Here is a 24,488-nt window from a genome sequence, read left to right as displayed (position 1 = left end):
AGGGTTTTTTTTCTTCTAAAAGGCTGAAATAACTAATGTCATTGACACGTCATGTTATTTTCATGAAGATATTTTCAACATCTGGGGCCATTTTCTGGATTTTTTTAAACCTGAAAAGTTGACCCTCAAGACTTCTAATTATCCATATAAGTGTCCCCCACACCTGGGTTGACGGCCAATGTTTATTTTTGACCAGCTAAGTATATTGCCAACCATTTTTGTCTTTTTCTTTTTCTTTGTGTGTATGATTGCCATCTAAGATCGATGAACTAGTGGACAATCTGCACTCACTCTTAACCGCTTGAGGTCATGTTGCTTGTAGCCGTTTTGATGCTCTGCACGTTGTCAGTTCAGAGAGAGAGATGTGAGCTGTTACATCTCTTCTTAAATACATTTATTGTGGTGCAACATCTCATGTTGTATATGAACCTTCTTATGGCCCTGTTCTTATTGTTTTGTATAGCTTGTTTCTTCTGATGTTATTTTGCACTCTGTTAGTTTTTACTCTTTACTTACTCTTTCACAATAACAACAACAATAACTCTAGACAAGGCTCCTCTTGCGATTATATATTATTACATAGGGAAACTAAAAAAAAACCCAGAGTTGTGTTGTTTTGGTGACTTTACGTAATTTACTACTGATGAAGTCGGTTAAAGAGGTAGACACAGAAGAGGACAAAAAAGGACTCTAGCAAGGATCACAATATAAAATTGTGCAAAACATTATTCCTGATATTAATGAACGCTTGGAAGGTCCAAATCTGGTTACTGACGATATGTTTGGGGACTTGGCTCTCATGCTATGGAATGATTAGTGCACTATTAACCTCTTTCTTTTCCTATTCTATTTAGGTTTTTGGGAGATGCAGCGAATAGACTCCTAGGATCCGATGCGAGTGCCCTCAGTGTTTGCTCTTTGAAGTCTGACCTGCCACCATGAAGAGTGAGGTGCCTTCTGAGGCCCCCAGCAGACAGGAGCATTTGAAGGAGCCACTGGGGAACCCAGAGGCCATGGAGGCAGCCAAGAACTTCCCGAACAGCATGGAGATGATTGGAAAGGCTGGCAGTGAATTTGAAACCCTTTGTGAGTCCCGGCATCTGCCTTTGAGGGACACAGGAACACACAGAGACTCAGAACGGAGCCTTCCTGGTCGCAGAAAAAGAAAGGGACAACAGGCAGGGCCTTCAGACTGCTCGCTGAAAGAGGGCCACATTAGTGAGAGTTCACTGGCCCCTCAGCGTCCCCGGGTGGAACTTTTACAAAACCCCAGTGAGGATGAACATAATCATGAGTCATCTTTTAGTGACTGTGCTTCCTCCCCTTCCTCTAGCCTGCGATTTGGTGACTCGGACACTCTTAGCTCAGAGGATGAGGGGGAGGCTGAAGCAACAGGGGGCCAAGACAAGGCTCCTGCCCTGACAACAGGAGCTGCTGGAGTTGGCTTGCGCCCTATTCTGGGTCGAACTCGGGGAAGTCGCTCTCATAAGTGGGTGCGGACAGAGGCAGAACCAGTCCTGTTGAAGCGGCCATGTCTGAGCAGCAGGCGCCCTCTGCATAGGAAACGATTTGTAAAAGCAGCTCCTGGTGGGGGTCAGCGGACTCAGAAGCAAAAGGAGAGACTACTACTGCAGAGAAAGAAACGTGAAGTTATTGCTCGTAGGAAGTACGCTCTGCTCCATAGCACCAGTAGTTCCAGTGATGACCTGAGTGGTGACTCGTCCTCCCCCTCCTCTACTGAGGCAGAAGATGAGCTGTATGTAGATGTCAGCAGCACCAACAGCCAGCCCAACAGTGCTAGTGTTGCTACAGGTAATTATAATCCACTACTCAGTTGAGGTTGAATCCTTGTATTGCAATATCTCAGTATCTAATCTAACATGGTGTTTTACAGCATGATGTATGCTATCAAGGCTTTATCATATGGGGTTTACAATGTAAACCAACAAGCAAGGCTTATAAAACATGCTACTAGTGTTGCACAGCAGACTGAGACTTTGGTACTTTAGGGTACTTTTTATTCAAAACGGTTCTGTACAAGAATTTCCCCACGTTCAGTATTTTTTGTAGGTGAAATGTTGCTCCAGTGTAAGTGACTGACAGTGCCTGCAAAGACAGACTCTCAACATAAATTACTGTTACAGTGCCCATAATGAATATAATGTTCCAGGATAAAAACAAATACTACATATGTGATTGGGTTGCTAGATCAATGTTTTATTAGAAATATTATATATACATAAAACTTACATTTATAAGAGATAAAGATAAATTTAGCCGTAATGACGACTTTGTACATTCATATCAATTTAATTTCGCAACGGCGTAATATTGGTATCCCAGTCTGTGAATTATTTACATTGTGTTTCGACGTTGTGGGAGCACGGTGCGGCTGGAGCTCCTCATACACACAAAGTCAGATAGGCACGCGCTCTCCCTGCTGGCTCCGCCGATACGTCTCGCCTCTGTGAACGCTTCTGTTACTACCTCCAAAGCCGCCACAGAGGAGGGATCACTCAGTCCCCCCAAGCCTCTGCGATATTCAGTTTGATGGCGAAATGTCACAAGGGTGAAAATATCGCGGCTTGAAACGACAGTCCGATAAAAAGGGCTTCTGACCAAACACCAGTATTGTTCTTTTTTTATTTTTAAGGCGATATTTTATCTGGCCTGAGTAAAAGCACAATGCCACTCGGCCCAGACTACGTTCAGGCAAGTTATAAAGTGGAGCTCTGGAATTATGTGTCATGAATCTCACAAGCACCAGGATCTCTCACGCTGCAGAAAACTCCCAATTCAGCATGAATTAACATATTTTAATTGAAGTTCATTGATGCAACGTGAATTCATATGCACTGATAGCAGAACTGAAAAACAGAAATGGCTAGTGCTTGAGAAGAGGTCATCTTGTGTTGTGATATTTGCATCGGAAGCTTTACCTACATTTTTAATTTTAAAAAGGGTTTTTTCATTGTGTGTGTTGTATGTTTTTTACAACCTTTATTGACATATATTTTAACAATTTATCTAGCTCTTAAACTGAAAACCTCCACTTCCTGTTACATAGTCAGAAAAAATCAGCTATATTATACTTGTGATTTTGTGACTTGTCTTACAGTGTGCAAAACAGGATAGGAGTACACATGTTGTCATTCCACACCAGGTGATTTCATTCTGGCTCTCAGCCAGTTAGAAGGAAGTGAGCAGAGGACTAACATTGTGTTGTGTTTGGCAGAACTGACAACACAAACATCTCTTACCCCCCATTTCACACAACAGCCTGTTGCTTTTCTAACATGCCCCAGGTTCTGAACATATTGAGTAAGAAATTGTCTGAACTAAAGCATCGACTTCATTTTTGATAAACATGATATATTTCCAACATGCATGAGACTAGTATGTTTTTGTAAAGGCTGAGGCAAGCTGATAATGGAATTGCCAGTAAACTCTATTTTTCAAAGCCAATCACCTGGCAGGCTGTAATGGAAACTAAACACCTTTGTAACTTTTGGAACACCAGGTTCATGAAGCATTGACTCTAAACCAAAGCTTTCTGATATGCTGCAAGCAGTATGAATTTGAAGACAAATTTAACAGAGATTACATGGGCAAATATGCTGCTAAAATCTAACTAGGATATATATATATATACACGTGTAAAATAAATTTGGGTTTGTGCTTTATTGTGATATCCTAAAGTTTTCATTATGGCTTTTAAACTAATCACAATTGGAATATGAGGGGTCCATGCAATTTTAGCCAGTATATCATTTAAGAAAGGCTGCACTTGCTTCAGTGTTTTCTTGATGTAGTCATTTAGCCTCTGCAGAATTCCTGCTGCTTTGGCCCTCTGAGAGAATGGAAAGTTAGTTGTTGTGCCTCCATGGAAAGATGCAGGTGGGAGAAAATTCAGACACTGTGGACTTGCATCCTTTGCATAGAAACAGAAGGTCTCAGAGGGAAAACAGAGCATTTGTTTACAGCTGGGGAAGGCAAGTGATGAAACCTGCTTTGTAGATGCCCTCAGTTGGAGCAGGTGTGTGATGTAGCCAGCAAACAATATAACCATTTCCTTTAACCTCAGGCCAACAGATGATATTACATATAAAGGGACAATAACTAAACTCACTTTCATGCATTGATTGTTTTTAAGTTCTGATGCACAAATCTAGTAATGACACAAATCATGTCATATAAAGCCATGATCAAACATCTTCCACGGTTTGATCTCAAGCATATTGAATGTCCTCTTACAACCTACTGATCAGAAGGCTACCTGGACTAGAGTCCTGGATGTTATCACTTTTCGTCCATTCTTTGTTATATAGTTATGTCAGAAACAGCAGCTGCATGTATTGCTTACCTGGCCTCGTTTGTGTAACAACCTGAAGGTTTCAAGAGACGCAAAGCAGCTACATGCACAGGGTGCTTAGCAGCTGTTCTCAAGAGACAATTGCAATAGAAATCACACTGGGGAGTTAGCAGGTCACTAAGTGATGTGCAAAGAAACAGAGTACATTGCACTACTGCAGCATTAAAAAAAAACAGCCTTTGCCTACTGTTTTTCTGCCTTTGAATCTAAACAGATCCATCCCTGATCATGTCCTTCAGTATCAATTGAAATGTGTGAATTGATGCTGAAATGATTGAGTTGGTGTCTACTGTCTTCCATAAAAGTTGTAGATTAAGAATGTCGGAGATAAATTGTATCTTTGACTCGCACATCAGATGTATGACTCAGCATCTCTCTCTTACACCAAGACATTGTAACAATAATTAGAAACAGGCGTGAGGCTGGAAGTATAAAGAACATAATGCCTCTAACTAAATGGTATATGTTATGTCTATCACTTGTGTGGACTAAATTAAGAAGTATTCCTGAGCTTCAACTAAAATGATAACGTGTTATGATAAGTAACTGTTAAGTCACTATCTATTGCCTAATAAGTCGTACAAGCCCTTGAAATTGCTGTGATAACAAAGAAGTATCTGAGTGTCATGTTTACTCAAGCGTTGAATAGTTAGTTGTGTGTTTCAATCATTTAGCTTTTATTTGTCCACCACAACGTGTATGGGGAGCTGATGCGACACACAAGCTCTTCGGCTCAGTTGTGTGCAAAGCTACAATTAGTGCGTCTTACTTTCTGATTATGGACTGTTTTCCGCTCCCTAAAGATATAAATGTATCAACAATGCGCATGAACACACCTCAATGTAAGACTAACCCATCCACGGGCAAAGAGGTCATTGCTAGTACACTGAGTGAAAAGACTACCACTGCTTCGGTCAGAAAGAAGCAATGACAGTTAGCTGCATTATGAGTCACTTTGCACCAGGTAACAGTTGGACCCTTTACTTGTATATAAATCTGTATGGACAACACAGAATTTATTTGATCAGTCATGGCTATCATTTCCAGCAGTAGCTCCAGCAAGAAAGTTGAGGAGTGAGAATCATGCATTAGCCTCAGATTAGTTCATAATATCTAGAACCGGTTTTAAGCAGTGCATAGCAGAACTATGCTCTGTGGAGATTTGGCTACACGGAGGTGCTTTAGGCTATATGTGAACGCGAACAGCCGCGTTTTTCGCGCAGTCTTTACACAGTGTTTCTCCGGCCAGACCCCTAGTATTTTTTCCGCAGAAAGTCCGAGTGAGCTGATGTCTGAGCGTGGCAGCATATACTCCGGAGATTTCAACTCGAGCCAATAGGAAGAGAATGACGTTTATATACAGTGACTGCCTAAAGTGTCTGCACGCGACCTCTACGATCTCCATGCACGTAATTAAACGTCTGCATTATGTTTTCTGTTCGTCAGTATGTTGTTCTCCTCTCTTTTGTGGATGTTGTCATTCCATTGGACTACACATAGCATTGATATAAAGGCAAATATTCTCATTATAACGTTGTGTAGTGGACTCCGTTGCTTCGGCCCCTACTTCCGTGTTGTTTATTTACGTCACGTCTTACCTCAGGAAATCCCCCGATCCCCCTCCCTTCTGACAGGGAAAGTCCCCCACTGTGAGGAGCATATGTGAACAGCTAGTTCGGGAGAATCTCCGGAGTGTTCCTCCTGTAATTATCTAGATATTATCTGGAGTGCATATGTGAAAACGGCTATAAAGAGGCCACTAGAGGTTAAGGGATGACAGGGGTCTTTGTTGAGTGCATGTGATAGTTTAGTTTAGATAATATGTTATTTTGAAATATTAAGACTAATTGAAGGCTAAGATGGGTATAATTGAGGCATACTTTTATTTTCTTAAGAAATGAGGGTTTAAAAACTGGTATCACTAAATCAAATGAGGAAAGGTAGGTGATGAGATACTTAAGCTTGTGAATATTGTTCCCCTTATGGTCTGTATTGTTGTCCCCATATGCAATTTTAGAAATATGACTACTCGTTCTGTTAAAATAGTTATTATGTCCTCAGTGTTTCTCCTACCATTATGTTAGGGGGGCGGGCCGCCCCCCCAACGGCCCTCCCCTGCCCCCCCTTGAATTTTATTTTATTTATTGGGGGGCTTTTTGTGCCTTTATTGTAGGGATAGGATAGTGGATGGAGTTCTGAAATCAGGGAAAGAAGTCATTTAAGGATACCTTTCTGATAGAAAAGGACAGCTGTCATTAAAAGTAACCCATGAACACCAAGTGTTTTTGTCGGCGTGTCCCCCCCCCCCCCCCCTCCAACGGTGTAAACCTAGGGGAAACACTGGTCCTGTTGTTGATTTGCCCTTTACGACGTCAGGAAGATCAGACCTTACCTGTCGGAGCATGCCTCACAGCTCCTGGTTCAGACTCTTGTGATATCACGCATTAACTATTGCAACTCCTCACTGGCTATTCTTCCTGCATGCACTATCAAACCCCTGCAGATGATCCAAAACGTAGCAGCGAGACTGGCCTTCAAATTACCCAAAACAGCACAAGTCACTCCGCTGTTCATCTCCCACCACTGGCTTCCAGTTACTGCCCCCATCAAATTCAAACCCTGCTGCTCACGTACAAAACAGTGACAAAAACGGCTCCTCCTTACCTCTCTCCTCCTTGTCTACACTCCCTCCCCCCAAACACACTCTGCATAAATGCCTGATCCAACGTTCACTACAGGGTCATAAGTCTCTAGCTAGACTCTTCTCCTCTGTCAGCCCCCGGTGGTGGAACAAACTACCAAGCTCCATTTGATCTGCATCAAGTCCCTTTGCACCTTTAAGAGAAAGCTAAAGACCCAGCTCTTTCGTAAGCACCTACACACTTGATGTTATAAATGATGATGATGACGATATTAAGGATGTTTTGATGCTTATTAGAGCTGTTGATGTTGGTGATGACGGTATATTAACCTTATTTAATTTAAAAAAGTGCTCTGATCGGACATAAAGCTGTTTGTTTGCACTAACTGACCCTGCTTCCTCCTTTCTACAGTATATCCTTGCTTGTGTTGTTATATACTACAACTACTATCTTCATTCTGATCTCTAAGTGAAAAAACACCTTATGGGGCTTTTTCATGGTTTTTAAGTCAGGCAGAGATGAAGAGTGATCTGTTGTGTGTGGGAAATAATCTCAAAGGGCAGATTTAGAAAGGTTGAGGAAAAAAGGATTCTTGCAAACTGAGTGGAGCACTCGTGACCTACATTTCTACTGTTAGCCTGTTAGACTGATATTGCTGTAAGCATGATGAAACTGAAGAAAAACTAATATCAGTCAATATCACCTTTAGCTTATTTTTAGATTTTGCTATTGATAAAATCGGGAGCACAGCAAAATACAACAGCAGGGAGACTAGGAAAGAGAAGATGATCTTGATTGAACTTGAGAAAAAAGATTTTTGAAGTTAGTTTTGGTATAGAAACATGCCACTGAGTTCTTTGCATTTTTGAAGAAACACAAAAATGGCTGGTTTTCTTATAGGTGCTCAAAGGTTTTTCCTCATGAGTTTTTTTTTAGGAAATGATCAAAACAACAAAAAAAATGTTTCATTTTAAGTCTTCCCTATTAATTCAAGTGTAATTGGATGATGTCTTTGCTTTGTTCTGATTACAATGGGTGTATCAGTGCTTTAATTAGTTGAACTGGTGTGCTCAGGTGCTCTGGACGAGGATGTCGTGGTGATTGAGGCCACTCCAGCTCCTGCTCCAACTGTCCCTGCAAGCGAGGAGATCAATGTCACGTCAACTGACAGTGAGGTGGAGATCGTCACAGTCGGAGATGGTTTCAGGTAGGCACAACAACTTTTTCAGCAAGCCTTTCAATAATGAGCAAGTATGATTTTTTTAATTGGCTTTGACATTAAAGAGCTTGTGTGCATGAAGACAAATTATGTTTGTGGTTCAAATTTAGTTCACCAGCTGGTTCAGTGATACATAGAGTTCTTAAAATGGAAGAAGTGGGTGGGTGGGGTGCAGTGTAGTGAGTGATACAGTGGATTTACTTTCCTTGTGAATTCTAAAGCTCATACTGGCCAGAGAAAGCAAACTGCATGCTATTTCAAGCAAAACCACCTCTACCTTACTTAGTGCCCATTTGATTTCTTTTTACAGTAAGGGGCAAACATGAAGCTTACTGCTCCTGTGATTGATAGCCTGCGTCATCGGTAGACAGCCCGAAAACAAGGTGCAGAAATAGTCAATTGAACAGGTCAAAGGGTCTTTTCATTTATGCCACTCACAAATTTAAAACCAAACATGTTGCCACTAGAGGTGATGACTTCAGATTCATATCATGGTATCTGCTTTTACTTTGTTTGGTAATGGTATTTTATCATGGTATTACAGTATTAAAATAGATTGAGCAAATTAACACATTTTGCTCCCTAAGACCCCCTGTCTCCCCCTCAAAGAAGCCTGTTTGGTTTATTGTCAGAGTGAAACATGCAGAACACCATGGGAATCTTAGCTGTTGTCTGCCACAAATTACCATTTTACACTATTTTTTTTACCCATCACTGTGGCTGGTAGGCTGAGCAATCGGTGTGGCCTTGCCTCGTGTGTGCATTACAAGCCAACGTGTTTAAACCAGTGATGACGGTATGGCAAAAAACTATGTAGTAGCAGTACATAACTCGGTAAGTGTACCGATACCGGTTTATTGTACACCCCAAGTTGCCACTATGAGTTTATTTATTGGCCATTAACACTCATGATGACTACTGAAATACATTTGATATTTATTATTTAAAAAAAACTCCAAAACAAATAAACTGTTATTGCAATGGCCCATTTACAAGAAATGTTGTTAACATCAGCAATGTGATTCTTCCTGATTAAACCAAAATTCAGACCTCCAATGTTAACCCACAAGATTAAATCAAGAAGTCTTGAAGTCCATATGTTAATCAACATATTCAAATGAATGCATTTATCATTGATTTGAGAATGTGTCTGATGTACATTGAAAGACTTCGGTACAGAAAAGCTACACAGTTGTGCATATAAATGATCAGAATGCAGAAAGAGAAATGTTTGGTGCTAAAAATGTTCTGGGGGGAACCCCTAGACTCCCCCTTTCCTTTTTCTGCTTCCACCAATCTCTATGGTCAGGATATAGTTCATTATACTTTGTAAATATTTAGGGGAATTAAATTGTGGATGATTTAAACATGGCCATTGGCCATCTGTAACTCGTAAACTGCTAAATATTTACAAAGTAAAGCAGGACATTTCCAAAAGATAATCCCTCAGTCTAGTCTGTTGCTCACTCCTTTTTTCCTCACCCACTGAGAATCTTATTTCCTTATTGTCATAACAATACTCATCTAATTCCTCATATATATGATTATGCACTTTGATTCATAAACCTCTGCCTCTTTTCTAACTGTATCTCTTTTCCACACTGTCATTGCTTTTTACCAACTCTATATTAATGTGGCTTGAGAAGCTTTTCTATAGTCCCTATAAGTGAAGTTTGGAATGCTATGGCTTGTCCAATCTGCCTGTTTTTCTGACTTTCAAAGATGTCCTGGCTCGCTAGAGAATGTGGGGATGAGCTTCCCTGAGGGGGGGAAGGGCAGCAGGGGAGCAACAGGGCGGGAATCAAAAGCCAACAGAATGAGCAATGAACGCTTTGTTTACACTGTCAGTGGTCTTACTTATGATGCACAAAAACACACATTCACATTTACACTGAGTTTTACAGGACAACTAAATTAAACTATTATCCACCCAATGAAAACAGCAGCTCTTTATTGAGTCATGGTGCAAAACGTTACTAATATTTGTCCACCTCCGTCAGTTTAAACCCAAACCAGCTCCTTCCCTACAGCTCTGTGACATGCAGTCAGCACAAATTTCTTTAATTTAAACTGCTATCTGTATTTTACTTGTTTGTGTTCCTCCACCGTTAGCTCACTAGTGGAGCGTTGCATCAGGAGAACATTCCAGTGCTTTAACAGTGCTCAGTGTGGCGTGTTAAGCAGAATACAGTGAGTTACAATACAAAAGGATTGTGAAGCTGATGTGATCATTTAAAAAAGGCTTTGATTAGGCCCTGCAGTCATTCTGCACATCAGCTATGGACATGAAAGTAGTGGAGCCACACAAATTCTACAATGTAACTTAATATCTCTGAATGTAACATACTGTACATACCGTCTTGTAAGTGCTAGTATTGATAGTATTGATGATATCCGTAAGTAATGTTGAGTCTGTGTTTGAGAAAGCTAAAAACAATGGATATAAAATGTTCTTGTCTTGCTATACTGATCAACCTAAAAAAGTAACCAGCTCCACTGAGCTTATGCAAAAGAGTCTTACCTGCTTTAAGCCAAATGGTCAAAAGACAGAAAATGTGGCATTGAACAAAAAAAATCTTTGCATATTATGCTAACATTTTCTTTGTGTCTTTTGATCTATCCTCAGATAATTTTATCCTAATTCTTTTGGGATGTTATTTCATGTATTTTTTTTATCTAGCACTTTTATGGGTTATATAGCTTTGTCAAAATTTGTGATACAATTTCAGACTTAGAATGATGTATCTTCCTCTTGTTAGTTAAAGAGTTAAGCATCAGCTATTTTCCTTCTAATGGTCCTGATGGTGACATCATCATATGCCTAGTTGTGGCGACAAACTTGATGCTGCCTTCAGCCAGTGTTAATCTTGATGATGAGCAAATTGTTTTCTCCTCTTAGCAAGTGCTTCTCCAAACTCCTGCCTTGCATTAGTCATTCCCTTTAACAACATGCACATCACTGTACTCTATGTTCACTGCTCAGCCTTCTCTGGATCCCCGGGGTGCCTGCCTCACATCACCTTGGCAAAACCTGATCTTTGCCAAGAAACCCATTCCCATAGTGTTCATGTTTACAATGTACTGTTTTCCTCTCAGCTACCACCCCCCACTCTCAGGGGGGCATGGTGGTAAACAGATATTTACAAAATAATCCCAGGTCTACTTAATTAGGAACTCCTCCCTGGGTGCGAACCCTGCTCCCTGGTGTCAACCTGGAGCTGAGGTATCCGTCCAATTAAAAATCAAGACGACCCCCTCACCCCCATGTGTCTCCCTCTACTATCACCCCTGTTGATTTGTGTTTTAAGGGAAGTCACACGTGTGTCTATTTGTATTCTTGAATATATGAGCACAAGTTTGTTAGAGCAGTTTGTGCAGTTTTAGAGTTGTGCTGCATCCTCCGTCATTTCACTTGCATTGTGCAGCATGTCTCACAGGACAGTATGAGCTAGAGGGAATCCCCCTATGACATACTGGGACAAGAAAGATATTTTGTACATTTACACACATCTCTATAATCTGCTGAATGATTTCCAGCATGTAGCATTCTGAATGACAAATAATCAACCATTTAACCAGTTAATAACATTATAAACTATTGCATCCCCACCTTTATGTACAATATTTTTATTTAAAAGCCTCTTGGAGTAACATCTACTCACACATGATCATCACCAGCTTAGTCTTGAAAATGTTTTGTTCATTATTTTTGATAATTGAAGTTGAAATAGTTTTGAAAAAGGAGATCAAATAAACATTTTGGGTTTGATCCTAGCAGAAATAATGTAGGACAAAAACAGAGCTATGGATAATTTATTTTCCTGTATTTCCTTTTATTTCAAACTTTATAAAGTGCTTGACTTTCTATCAGTCTATTCCTCTCTACCTTCTTGTTCTGCGTAGTGATCTGTAGCTAGGGGTCTGGCCGGTGAAGACCGCGCAAAAAATGCGGCTTTTTGCGTTCACACATAGCCTAAAGAGCCTACCTCCGGGTAGCCTAATCTCCGGAGTTTTTCAAGAGATTTCTGTATGTGTGAAAAGGGTTTTATTCACCCATCTGTCTAACTGTGGTCTGCAGAAAGTTCATGCAAATACAAAGAGAAAACAATCTTGTAAAAAAGTTAGCACACCACATATAAACTTATTTATCAAGAATCACTAAGCTGGTCAATGATTTAGTTATACACATGAAGCTGTGGTTAACAGGGCAGTGATTTTGGCACTCAAAATGCAGCCCTCTCCCTCTGCTCTCCTGTGCATTTGTATATAGTCCCAGGGAACAGCAGTGAAATCCCCCTGCCACAAAGCTCCATGGTATCCAGCTTTACGGCACTCCCGTATGGTCTTTAGTCTCTTGTCCCTCAGGCTCATCCCTCCTCCCTCTGAACGCATGACTTTACGGCACTGTGGGGGCAAATGCAGTTATTCCCTGGCCTCTCACTCCAGTCTCTCAGAACGAAGGGTAGAGCAACAGGAGCCTTTGAGAGAGAAAATTAAAAAAGAATAAAAGGGGGAGGGCTGGTGGCAGGGCAGGATAGGATAGGTATAGAGAACTCATACAAGATACAGAGGAAAGGATGATTACAGTCTTGAGACACATACTGGTAGCTTTATTCTTTTTTTAACATAGGACTTTTCACCTTACCCCTTTTTGACATCATGAAATAATTCCAAGATATGAGCTTTTCACTAACTTGAAGGTGTATGCCACTAGTGAATCATTGCTTTTCTGTTTATTAATAAATAATAAGGACCCACCAAACACTAAGACAGACTCAAATTAATTTCTAAAAATCTAATCGTAAGCTGATTTTGTCATCTGTAAGTTTTTACATATAAAACAAACTAAAAATAGAAATATCTTGACTTGGAGTATCTTGGGTTAGACTATTGTAACCTACTGTGCATAGCTTAAGTTTTCATTTCAATGTTCATATTGTTTGAGAGAATTATCTGGGATAATTCCCCTTGTAGGCTCCCAAAACCCAACTGACTGCATGATGGTGAATGATAACACTTCTTTTTAGGGCTGCAGAATAAATCACAATTTTACTTTTATCGTAATATGAGCCTTCACAATAAACAAATCGCAAAAGTCTGGGTTTATTGCAAAATTCTTGTTGTTTTTCTTTCTGTTTTGCAAATAGCCATAGCTAATACGGTACATTTATCACACTTCATAGCCTCATCCCAATATTGAGCAATGTTAATCAGATTTTATTAGTCATATTATGAAGGCCTAGGATTAAAATAGACTTTCACTGTGGTATTGAATAATGAAACTATGACTGCATGATACAAATCTTAATAGCCTACATAAACTCACTGCATTTATTTAGAAAAGTTCCGGTATTTTTTCTGATTGCAGTATATATCGCAGAAAGAAAAGATTTCACAATATCTATTTTTCCAGTGTCGTTCAGATCTACTTTTCTTATCACCCCAGCCTGCTCTCTTGCACAAAATCAATCTCTAAAAGCTTTTATCATGAGCATTTTATGCCTGTCATAAACAAAAATGATTTGTTGAAATAATGAAGGCAGAATTGTAAACTAGAGTGTGCCAGAGCTTGGACCCTGGAATAATAGTAACAAAACAAGATGGGTCATAGATTGTTTTTTAGGGTTAGGAGTTACATCAATGCTGTTTTTTATGTTTTGTTTTTTTTTGCTGTTTTTGTCAAGAGTTTTGCTAAAGACTACAGTAAAAAGTGTGAACATGAAGAAGTAAGTCCAGATCTCAGATGAACTGTAGACCGTTGTCTTCTGGCTACGTTTGCACCAGCTGCCTTTTGTCACAACATCAGCCCTCCTGGAAATGAGATAAAGAGTCTGGCTTTAGCAAAGCAAATGCTTCACTGAGTTGTGAGAATTTTCCTGGCGAGATAGGCAATCTGTACTCGAGTTGGCTTTAATAGTTTTTCTTTAATGTCTCTATGTCTACAGGTCACGCTCAGTAGGAGGTCTTGGGAGGATTTGGGCCAGTAGTTGCTCCCAAAATCGTCTGCAGGAGACACGAGGACGTCACAGACTCTCCACCGTCATCCAACCGCTGCGTCAGAATGCTGGGGAGGTGGTGGACCTCACTGTGGATGAAGATGGTGAGACCAAACATTATGAACACAGTTCAAACTTTTCAGGCTATCTGCCATTTCTCAGGTGGAATCCGTTGATATCCTAATTTTTATCAATCTGTTATCCCTATTCTCAGATTTTTTAGGATGAAATGATTTATTTAAGTTAAGTTTGATACTTGCTCCTAATATATACAGTCGGATGAATACAATTTTCCCACTACGGGGTGTCAGCTTAGAAACTTTGTCTCTGATGCTTCAAATTTACGTGGAGCTTTCTTCTTTTCACCCAACTGCTGGATCTTTAGTAGATCCCCTTTCAAGACGATGCAAAGTTTGGTGTATCAAACACACAGACATCAGATATCTAGTTAAAAATGATTTTAGCAGTTAAAAAATAAAAAAACAAAAATTTCCTGACAACAAAGCACAATTGTATTTTTGAATCAACTAGTTTAATAATAATGATGATTTTATTTTTATTTTTTACTATATAGTGTATTTGAACTTGAATGGGCATCTATTAACGACTAAGTGATAAGAATAAAGTGTTTCTGTTTGGACATTAATCATTAACATGAAGACACAATAACACCACAAGCATTTATTTTAATCATAAAGAATTATTACAATCAGTCACAAGCAGTGTTCAATTATTAACAGTGACATTTTGTTACTATACCCATAAATTGTCTAGAACTGTGTATAAGACCATTTTCCTTTCTAAGGGAAAATATGGGGAAATTAATTTGAGAGTATGAAAAGCAGGTGGATCTCACAAACTGGTATGCTAATAAGTACATACCCGCTGCAGTTCAATCAAAGATCTGTCTTTCCAGAGAGAGAATGTCAACTTTATTTGAGCTAGATTTAGTGTGGTCACGAGTCGTAAAAGTCATGCATTTTAATCTTCAAGTAAAAACTGGTGTACATCTATATGTTGTTCTAAAACATCACAAGTCTTGATCAATTTATAAATGAATTTACAAAAATATATAAATAAACATCTGTAAATGATGTAACGAGTAAGTAAAAACAGTTGTCACTTATCTACCTTTTCTCTAATAGATTCCCTGACTTTTTTTCTCAACAGATCTCTCAGTTGTGCCAACGACCTCTGGCAGCATTCACCCTCAAACAGTTAGGTCGTCATCATCATCATCTTCCCATCATGCCTCTACCTCAGAGCTCAATGATGCCCCAGGCCCTTCCTCTAGCTGCCCAGGCTCTATACCTGAAAGTATGCACGCACAGAGGCCAAGTGGTTCTTCTCGCACAGCCACAGAGGGTAAGACTTTTGTTTTATTTATTTTTAAACACAATATTTATTTATGTTGTTATGCAAATATTTAATATATTATATGCTTGGTATGTTCACATGTTTCTACCCTATAGCTATTTATTTCTCAGATTGCATGAAATGAGAGAGCTTCTGAACAGTCAATCTCTTAAGTGATATCATTTTCTTGGATAAATATCCAGAATGCACAAATCTGGCAAATAATAGCTCCTCATTTATATGGAAAGACAAACAATGTCAAGAACCTCCTCCAAGAAACTTTGAATCACATTGAATCCCCATTAGCATTAAAACGTGTTTGTTTAGCATCATTACATTAAGGCATGTGTCTGACATGTTTTGATTTAAGCAGTTTGAAGGTGTTAGTTATGTTCTTACAATCCGGTTTTAATACTTTTTAACTTCTTTGCTTGGAGACAGCTTTGGTCTCAGAATACTGTCTGTCAGGTGCTGATATCACACATACAGTATAATGTTGATACGTTCAGTGTACAATGTTTAATTCAGTAGTCAGCATGGTATTAAAAAATATCATGAAGTCGCCGTAGGTCACTTTCATTACTTTTTATTATTATTGACCTTTATTTTTTCCAATCACATTTCCTTTTCCCATCAGATGACAGCAGACAGGGTTTGTCAGGCACAGCTGGTGAAAACACAGGCACGGCCATGCCCAGACTACCGTCCTGCTGTCAGCAGCACTCCCCATGTGGGGGTCCTTCCCCTGGTCACGTGTCCCTCAGCCACTCCCATTCGAGCTGCCTGCAGGCGTCGTCGTCTCAGCAGACCGGTGGCACTCAGCACAGCCATGCTCACAGCCATAGCCACAGCAGCGCTCACCACTTCATCCACCATGTTCATCACCCAGCACCACAGCCCCCCGGCACCCTGCCCTTCCAAGAGCCGAGCTGCCCCGTGGAGCGACCGACTGCTTTGCCCGCCCCCTGCGCTGTAGTCAGCAGCAGCACGAACAACAGTAGTAGCAACGCAGGCCACTACCATGACCAGGTATGCCCGTGCTGCTTTCTTTACCAACACAGTGCAGTTAAACAGCTGTTTTTAAATAACTGCTCCGTCGGTTATAAAAGGATGTCCTTTGACATCATGTTCTTTGTAGTTGTGTCCTAAGGGTTAAAGGAGCTTTATTACAAGAGCTAATTTCAGTACTGTTGTAAGTAAGAAAGTTATTGGAATGAGGTATTGCAATGACTTAAACTAAGCTATATTGCTCCTCTGCTTTGTAAAGGGTCTGTACATCACCCCCACATTTGTTAATGTAGGTCATTGTCCAACACTTGTCTTTAATCAAGATGAGCTCTCTGTCTTGAGAGAAAACAAATGTTCCTCTTCCTCTAAATATACTCTTTAAGCAAGAGAGAAAACTTGAAAAACAGTGCAAAGAAGTCCTTGGCCTAGGTTTATGGTTTGAATTGTGTATAAATTGTGACTCTAATAAACTGTATTTGACTTTCTTGTAAACCTGAGAAACAGGGCTCTCAAAGGAAGACTCATTTAGTATTCAACAGGAGTGGTTTGTCCTTTTTTCAATATCAACTCCACCTTCCTACCACAGCAAACTCTGCCAGTGGACCTGAGCAACAGCAGTATTCGTTCTACTGGAAACAGTGGGGCTAGTTTCCATGGCAGCAACTCAGCCTTTGACCCATGCTGCCCAGGCTCCACGTCACGGCCTCCTACTTATGTTTCCCAGGCCACCCCGGGGCCCAGTCAGCCAGCTGTGGTGGACTCGTTCAGCTCGTCCATGGTGGCTCAACCCCAGCCGCAAACACAACCCCAACCCTGCAGACATTACATGCACCCCTCCTGTGAGTACACCACCCTCATTCATTGCAGGAAACCAGACATTCAACACTAGTAGAATTCCTCCATGATTTGCAATCAGAATTACTGCATGTACAGTGGTTGTGGTTGACACTTCAAATAATACACAAAGCTTTTGCGTGAAGTGGGGATCCAAAGCTAGAGAGAAAGATAGAATTTGGAACCAAACTAAAATACATTTTAGTCATCCCTTTGTGAAGCCAAGTTTTTGGTAATTAAAAGGGTGAAAACGGTTTTTGGGGAAATTCATATTTTTTCTTCTTGGCCAAGTGGAAGGGTGTGTCTGTGTCCATGTTCGATGGACAGCAGCTGGCAGGCTGCCAGAGTGCAGATGTTAACCCACAGGGGACATGATATCTAACTTGTACTGTAGCTTACATTTCATAGGGCCGACACCATGATGTTAGTTTCATTAAAGATTAAACCCCATACTTGTGTCTAGCCAAAACAAAGATGTCTGCCTATGAGTAGTAGTAGTTTATTTCAATCAGCATTTACAATTTCTCCCCACCAAAAAAAAATACATTGAAGATAGATCTGAACTACAAAAAAATGGTATCAAGGGAATCGAGCCAATGAAAAGGTGTAGGTGTGGTGCAAAATAAGATCTCAATCTGAGCAGACAGGTACCTGGATGGTGTTCTGTTGATTTTTCTCTTAAAGGTCCCATATTATGCCTTTTCTGGTTTTATATGCTCTTCAGTGTGTTTTCTAAGTGTCCTGCACATAACAAAAAGTTATTAAAGTAAGGGGCACACAAATTAAATCACTGATTCCTCCCTTTCAGGTGTTGATTACTCTCTCAAACACAGTGCTAGGGGTTTACAGGGCAGATATGTTAAGCTATTCTATTTTGGTTCATTTCAAGTGTCAGCTACTGCATTTTATACATTTTCTCATTTCCAGTGCCATAGCACTTGTGAAAATTGGCAGACAGCTGCATTCCTAAAACCTAATGATAAAAGTAATTAAACCAAGCCTGGTGGTGTGCCAAGTGCTGTGGGAACTGTACCAGGCAGGAGTAGTTAATTGGCCTTTTTACTCTGAATAGCGCAGTACGGATAGTGAAGCAGTGTGACGAGGCTCCCTGGTGGGATTGTGGTAAGAGAGTTAGTTGATGCTGGTGCCTATGCTCATCTCCTCATTTAACTGCTATTTGCACAAGAAGCAAAGAAGTCTTCACCAAGAAGACGACAAAACGGCTTCATATTTATTAAAGGGATGACTTAATAGTAGTGACAGAGGTCATATTCATATTCATATCATTTAACAAGAAACACATCAGTTGTAATAACAAGAGAAGGGTTTGTCAAAAACAACAAAAAATGTTATAAAGAATAATTTGTTAGATGAATAGTCAAGATGTTTGTGTGCTGGCATACTATCAGCAAGTATTAGCCTGTGCAGCTAAATCCTGGTACGGTTCCATTTCACCCTTCCTGACTGCCAGAGGAAGTTCTACGCACTGAATATGTCCATCTTGCGCAAGCGCAGGTCGAGTACTTATATCAACAAAGTCACGTGTGACCTTTGACCCCCGGACAGGTATAACTACCGGTGTCACTATAGCGCCCATTCCCACAAAGTCTTCTCGCGTCTCACAGATTCCAAGTAATTGAGAAGTCTGGCAGTCATCCAGGGTTCATGGAACCGTGGATACCTTTGTAACCTTCGTTTTATCACTTGTGCCATATTGTTGGTTTATTACAGTAAACAAAAAAACGTCAAAACCAACATCAACAGAAGGGATCTTGGGATTAAAAATGACTGCACACACATCACTGAGCCATGTTGTTGTACTGGCTGACATGTTTCAAAAAATGTGAAAATATATGGGTGACCCTTGGGGTAAAAGATGTATGCCTTCAGTTTTCAACGCTTCAATGGAAATTATTGGTATTTGCAGCCTATAGTTTTAGAACCTACTAACTTAATTCTTTTCTACTCTTTTTTTTTTCTCACACCAAGATGGCCCTCTAGCACGCTCACTGCATCATCAGCCCTCCTCTGCCTGCCCTCACTCCCATGGGAACCCCCAACTTACACCTCAACCTCCTCCTCAGGGTGATTATGTCATCCCCCACACAGTCACCTTCCATCCACCACTGTCTTCCCACCCTACTGGCCACGGCGTGCCCCCTGCCCCTCCCCCTCCCTTGTCTACCCACCACCTCTCTAGTTCAAGTGCCCCGCTGGCCCAGCACCTGCCCGCGGACCATCAGACCATGCCTCACCATATACCTGCGCTGGGGGCCTCCGTGCAGAGGCTCCACCAACACGAGATGCTGCAGAGGATGGAGGTCCAGAGGCGCAGGATGATGCAGCACCCTACGTGAGTATGGCTCTCACACAGATCATGTTTTCTCCTCACCCTGAGTATTTATATACATTTTAAAGCTTTTTGTTTTCTTCTTTCCTGTAGACGAGCACATGAGCGTCCGCCTCCACACCCCCACAGAATGCACCCGAACTATGGTCATGGACACCACATTCATGTGCCTCAAACTATGTCTTCCCACCCTCGCCAGCCTGAGCAGAGGACAGCATGGTCAGTATCAGAGTTAGGGACCCTCCCCAGACAGCTGATTAAAACAATTTAACCCCAGTTTAATGTTAGCCAAGTATTCCACCTTTAAATGCAACTCGGATCCGATAGAATACAGGACGTGTTTGATTTCATGAGGACTGATCAACTGCTTTTTGTTTACCTACAGGGAGCTTGGCATTGAGGCGGGGGTGACTGTGGCACCGTTCCCTTCAGGGCACCTGCACTCCCACCTACCCCACTACCATCCTCCCCCCAGACTGCACCACTTCCCCATCCCCTTCATGGTAAGAGCAGCCCTCAGTGCACATGCATACATTAGCATAAATGAGAAAGAATCACTTTTTTATCAAATCTGGCTTAGATTAATGGTTTTGGCTCCTTTTTTAGAACAGCAGTTATTTCAAGGATGGTTTGGTGGACAGTATGAATAATGCATTAGTAATTAATAGTAGCAAACGATGCATTTCAAGCACTCTCTCAACAAATCCACAAGCATGGAGACGATCCTGCAAAAATATGATGACAGTTTCCTGATGTTGTACTTTTTTTCCCCTTCAAACACCCAAACATGAAGTGTTTTTTTGCATTCAGCTCTCCTTGCATCATTTAAAGCCAGTTTGTATTCCAAATGTTTGAAGCATATCCACAGTATTACAACATGCATGCTCAGAGTAAGAGGTTAGAGAAGTAGAACCAAAGAATATGCAAGGGAAATTTAATCAACGCCCTTGCCAGAGTTAATTATTTTGAAGTTGTTGACATCAATAACCTTGATGATATTTACCATGTAAACACATTCAGAGTATTTCTTTTTAAAATAAATAAAACATTTAAATGCCAATCGCCCTTAAACAGCTAACAAAATGTCATTAAATCTATCCAACGGTGCTGTCAGGCCCATAAGATGATAGATTTTGTTCAGTTTCATTGCTGACTCTGAAATAAATGGTTTTGGGAAAATCCTGAAAAAAGATAAACAAGCTTTAATCTTGCACTTCCACTCATCAGGAGGTCAAAACGCGACTCTAAAAGAGTGAATGTACTGTATGAAAGTGGATTTGTTTCTTAACTTCTGGATGTGGAAATAATCAACTAAATCATAACACACACAATATATCAACTTTATAACATAATACAGCAGTGCTTACAGTCCAATGACTTTAACAAGAACAGCAATATTATTGACCATCATCAGAAGCTTTTACAGTTTAACAAAAATGTTACTGGAGCCTTGAAGGATTCAGTGCTGTCATGTACTGAGAGAGACATGCTGAAATTGAGATAACTCGTTAGGGGGATCCACTGTCCACTATATCATCTACTTTTTACAGCAGTTAAAGAATCCATAAAAAGATTAAAGGAAACATGATAATATTAAGAAACTAAAAGATTGTTTTGAAATCAATTTATGTAAATGTTTTACCAGAGTAAAACAAAATGTAATAGGTTCTTTTTCTTTGGTCCTTCACAGCACACTGGCATATCTGAAGTGACCTACCCGCACATTCGATACATCTCATCAAGAATGACTGGTTTTGGAAGAACCTATGAGGTGAGAAGAGTCATCAATATTATGTTTACAACAGCTTGACTCATCGACAAATCCCTGTTTCTTACCAAAGGAATGAGGATATGTTTTTACAGTTGGCCGATATTAGTATCTCAAACAGACCAGGACTCAACAGATATGGGATATCTGGGTGCGATATTGATATTATGGAGAGAAAAAAATCAGATTTCGATTTATCTGTCGATATCTTTCTTAGATCTAGGAAATCTGTAGAGAGAGAGAGAGAGAGAGATAGATAGATAGATATAAATATACACATTTATTGTGTTGATCCCTCAAATGCAGTAATAAAACACTTATAGAAAAGATATACAGTATAACGAAGACAAGATGGTCACTCAACTGTGCATATACATGCATGACTGCTTGTCGTCTGAAGGGTGATAATGCTTGTTGTAATCATTATAGCACACTCTGCTGGTGAAAAAGCTGCTAAACTAAATGCTATTTGACTGGTGAATAAATCTAGTAATATGGGCACATATCTGTGACGTAAAAGCTAATACCGTAAAATCCGGTGTATAAGACGCACTTTTAATACCAATTTTTTTGTCTTAAAAGTTGGCTGCGTCTTACACACTGGTGCGACCAATACACCAGTTTAAAATACTTAAACATGTGCCGTCATTACAGCGGGTGCAGCAGCCACTAACTGCAACCTGATGCGATTAAAAACCCATCCCCATTGTGTATTGAAAGCTGAGTGCACGCTGTGTTGGGAAAGACGGGGACACAGACCAGTCTGGCTGCGCGACTTTTTTCACATCTTTTCTCCCTCACGAGGTCATAATCATGCATTTACAGAAACAGTGGTATATTGTTCCGTAAATAAACCTTGTGGAGTGCTCTTTTGATTGAAAGAGTCCTATATTAAAGTTAAAGAGTGACCAGCGGAGTCAGGCAGAGCGACTTGCAAGCTAGGAGTCTGTGCCTCACAACTTTCCCTGCAGGCTGAGAGCTCAACTACCGTACTGTAGCTAGTAGGAGCGCAAACTCCCGAAAGTGAAAACAGACAGAACTAAAGAACGACACAGCTGTACAGAAACTGCACGTTGTAGACATCTCTGAACACAATACAAATCGTCACGCAGGAAGACAGTTTAAACTTTTGTTTTCTCTCTAGGAGTCTTATATACCGGTGCAACATATATTCCGGATTTTACGGTATTGGCCGATATTATCGGCTGGTTGATTTATCAGTCGGGCTCTAAAACAGAACATGGGATACTATGCTATTGTAAAGATGATAAAGCTGCCTCTTTAACCATCTATACTGAATAGAGGGAGTTACACATTTTGCAGTTAATATTGATTTTGCTGTTTCAGGATTTTTGTCCACACCAACATGCACACAGCTTTGACAGAGTCTTAACATAGAATAGACATTCGTGTTATGTAATCGGATACATTTAAACAAGTTAAACTCTCTCTGGCAAAGTATTGGTTGGGGAATACTGCGTGAAAAGCTCAAGTTTTACCCCCTAGCACAGAAACCATCTTTACAGGTTAGCTGCCCCATGTCCTCCCAAAATGTGTCTGTCCTTTTCATTGCGGTTTGGTTATTCTGCTTCCCTCCAGGACCTGCTGCATTTAGAGGAACGACTGGGGACTGTGAACCGAGGAGCCTCTCAGGGAACCATAGAGAGGTGCACTTATCCACACAAGTACAAAAAGGTGAGGATTTCTGAGTGTGTGTGTGTGTGCAGTTTGAATATACTGTTCATTAGATTTTGTATATACTGTTAAAAGTAGTGCATGCCTGTTACAGTTTATTCTGGGACAGAGTGCGCAGTGGTCTTTTGTGCTCATTTCAAACGTCTGATGTTCTGCCAACATTTAGAAAAATTCTGTAGTGTGTTTTACCAAAGGTTGAAGCTGTGACGACATTGTTGGGGAAAAGTTTCCTTAGAGTTTTCCAAATGTATCTAAATAAGAAATCTAACACCCTGCCACCCAATACAGAAGGTGTTGGAGAGAGACATTGACCAACAGTTAACCCCTGAAGCTTGGGCATCTATTGGGAAAAATATGCACGCAACCCCAGAATCGGTGAGAAATAATGAACAAATCAATTTGGAAACATGTCTCTGCTCACTTGTACAGTAGATGTTAGTTTTATTCTTGGGGGGCCAGGGGATTCGGCTTAAAATAACTTTGATTTGGATAAATGTGATTTGTTTAGCATAGAGACAACAGATAGAAAGTTTTTCTGTTTTCAGGACAAAATGACCATTCTCTCTGTCCCCAAAAGAATCTATTTGTTCTGTTTCACTGTTTGTTCTTATAGTTAACTCATATCTTATACAAATGTTAATGTGTTAGTATTGTAAACGCAGTGTGGTAGTTGAGCAGTTTTATGTGGATTCATAGAATTATTAAAGCATTTTAATTAGTCTTCTGAGGCGGCTTCACTGATCAAACCTCATGTCTCCAAATGTTTCTCCCAAACAGAGAAAGCTGCATGGTAAGCAAGAAGAAGATGAGGGTGCAGATGAAGACACAGAGGAAAAATGCACCATCTGTCTGTCAATACTGGAGGAGGGGGAGGACGTCAGGTAAATGCCCCCCACCAACACCCCCAGCCCCCTGGGTGTTTCTGCTGCATTCTGCTCCCACTTTAAAGACCCCAATTATGCTTTCAGACGTATATATATTTATATATGTTTCTCCCCCCAAAGTTACGCTAATAAGTAGAAAAACCCCAGAGTACCTTAAAATGAGCAGCCTCATGGAGCTGCTTTTGGCACTTCGGGTTTTTTTTTCTCCATGATTTTCTAACCCATGTTGGTTTGAGCGCTGTGCATGATGGCGACAGACCAAAAACAGAAATGCGGATAGAGCTTAGTAAAAGCTGCTGATAATAAAAGAGGCTCGTCATGTTCAAGTTCAGGCTGATAATAAAGTGATTTTAATACACAATGT

The 24,488-nt window shown here is 40.4% G+C and overlaps 1 protein-coding gene across 4 annotated transcripts in view; it reads left to right on the top strand.

Annotated features, from left to right (window-relative positions):
- Positions 1–24,488, top strand: part of rnf111 (ring finger protein 111) — a 29,177-nt gene that overhangs the window by 3,075 nt on the left and 1,614 nt on the right. For 3 of the 4 annotated variants that reach the window (XM_061038716.1, XM_061038698.1, XM_061038708.1), the window contains 13 exons: positions 855–1,812; positions 8,089–8,221; positions 14,179–14,333; positions 15,400–15,594; positions 16,223–16,614; positions 17,180–17,432; positions 19,417–19,780; positions 19,871–19,996; positions 20,163–20,280; positions 21,468–21,548; positions 23,145–23,240; positions 23,529–23,615; positions 24,018–24,121. In XM_061038716.1, the coding sequence (XP_060894699.1) occupies positions 939–1,812; positions 8,089–8,221; positions 14,179–14,333; positions 15,400–15,594; positions 16,223–16,614; positions 17,180–17,432; positions 19,417–19,780; positions 19,871–19,996; positions 20,163–20,280; positions 21,468–21,548; positions 23,145–23,240; positions 23,529–23,615; positions 24,018–24,121 (2,978 nt within the window). In that variant the 5' untranslated portion in view covers positions 855–938. The remainder of the gene's footprint in view (positions 1–854; positions 1,813–8,088; positions 8,222–14,178; positions 14,334–15,399; positions 15,595–16,222; positions 16,615–17,179; positions 17,433–19,416; positions 19,781–19,870; positions 19,997–20,162; positions 20,281–21,467; positions 21,549–23,144; positions 23,241–23,528; positions 23,616–24,017; positions 24,122–24,488) is intronic. The other variant, XM_061038725.1, reaches the window with a different exon arrangement.

The sequence above is a fragment of the Labrus mixtus genome, chromosome 1 (genome assembly GCF_963584025.1).
Source record: "Labrus mixtus chromosome 1, fLabMix1.1, whole genome shotgun sequence".
In the NCBI taxonomy this organism is placed as follows: domain Eukaryota; kingdom Metazoa; phylum Chordata; class Actinopteri; order Labriformes; family Labridae; genus Labrus; species Labrus mixtus.
This window is presented reverse-complemented; position numbering and strand designations above follow the sequence as displayed.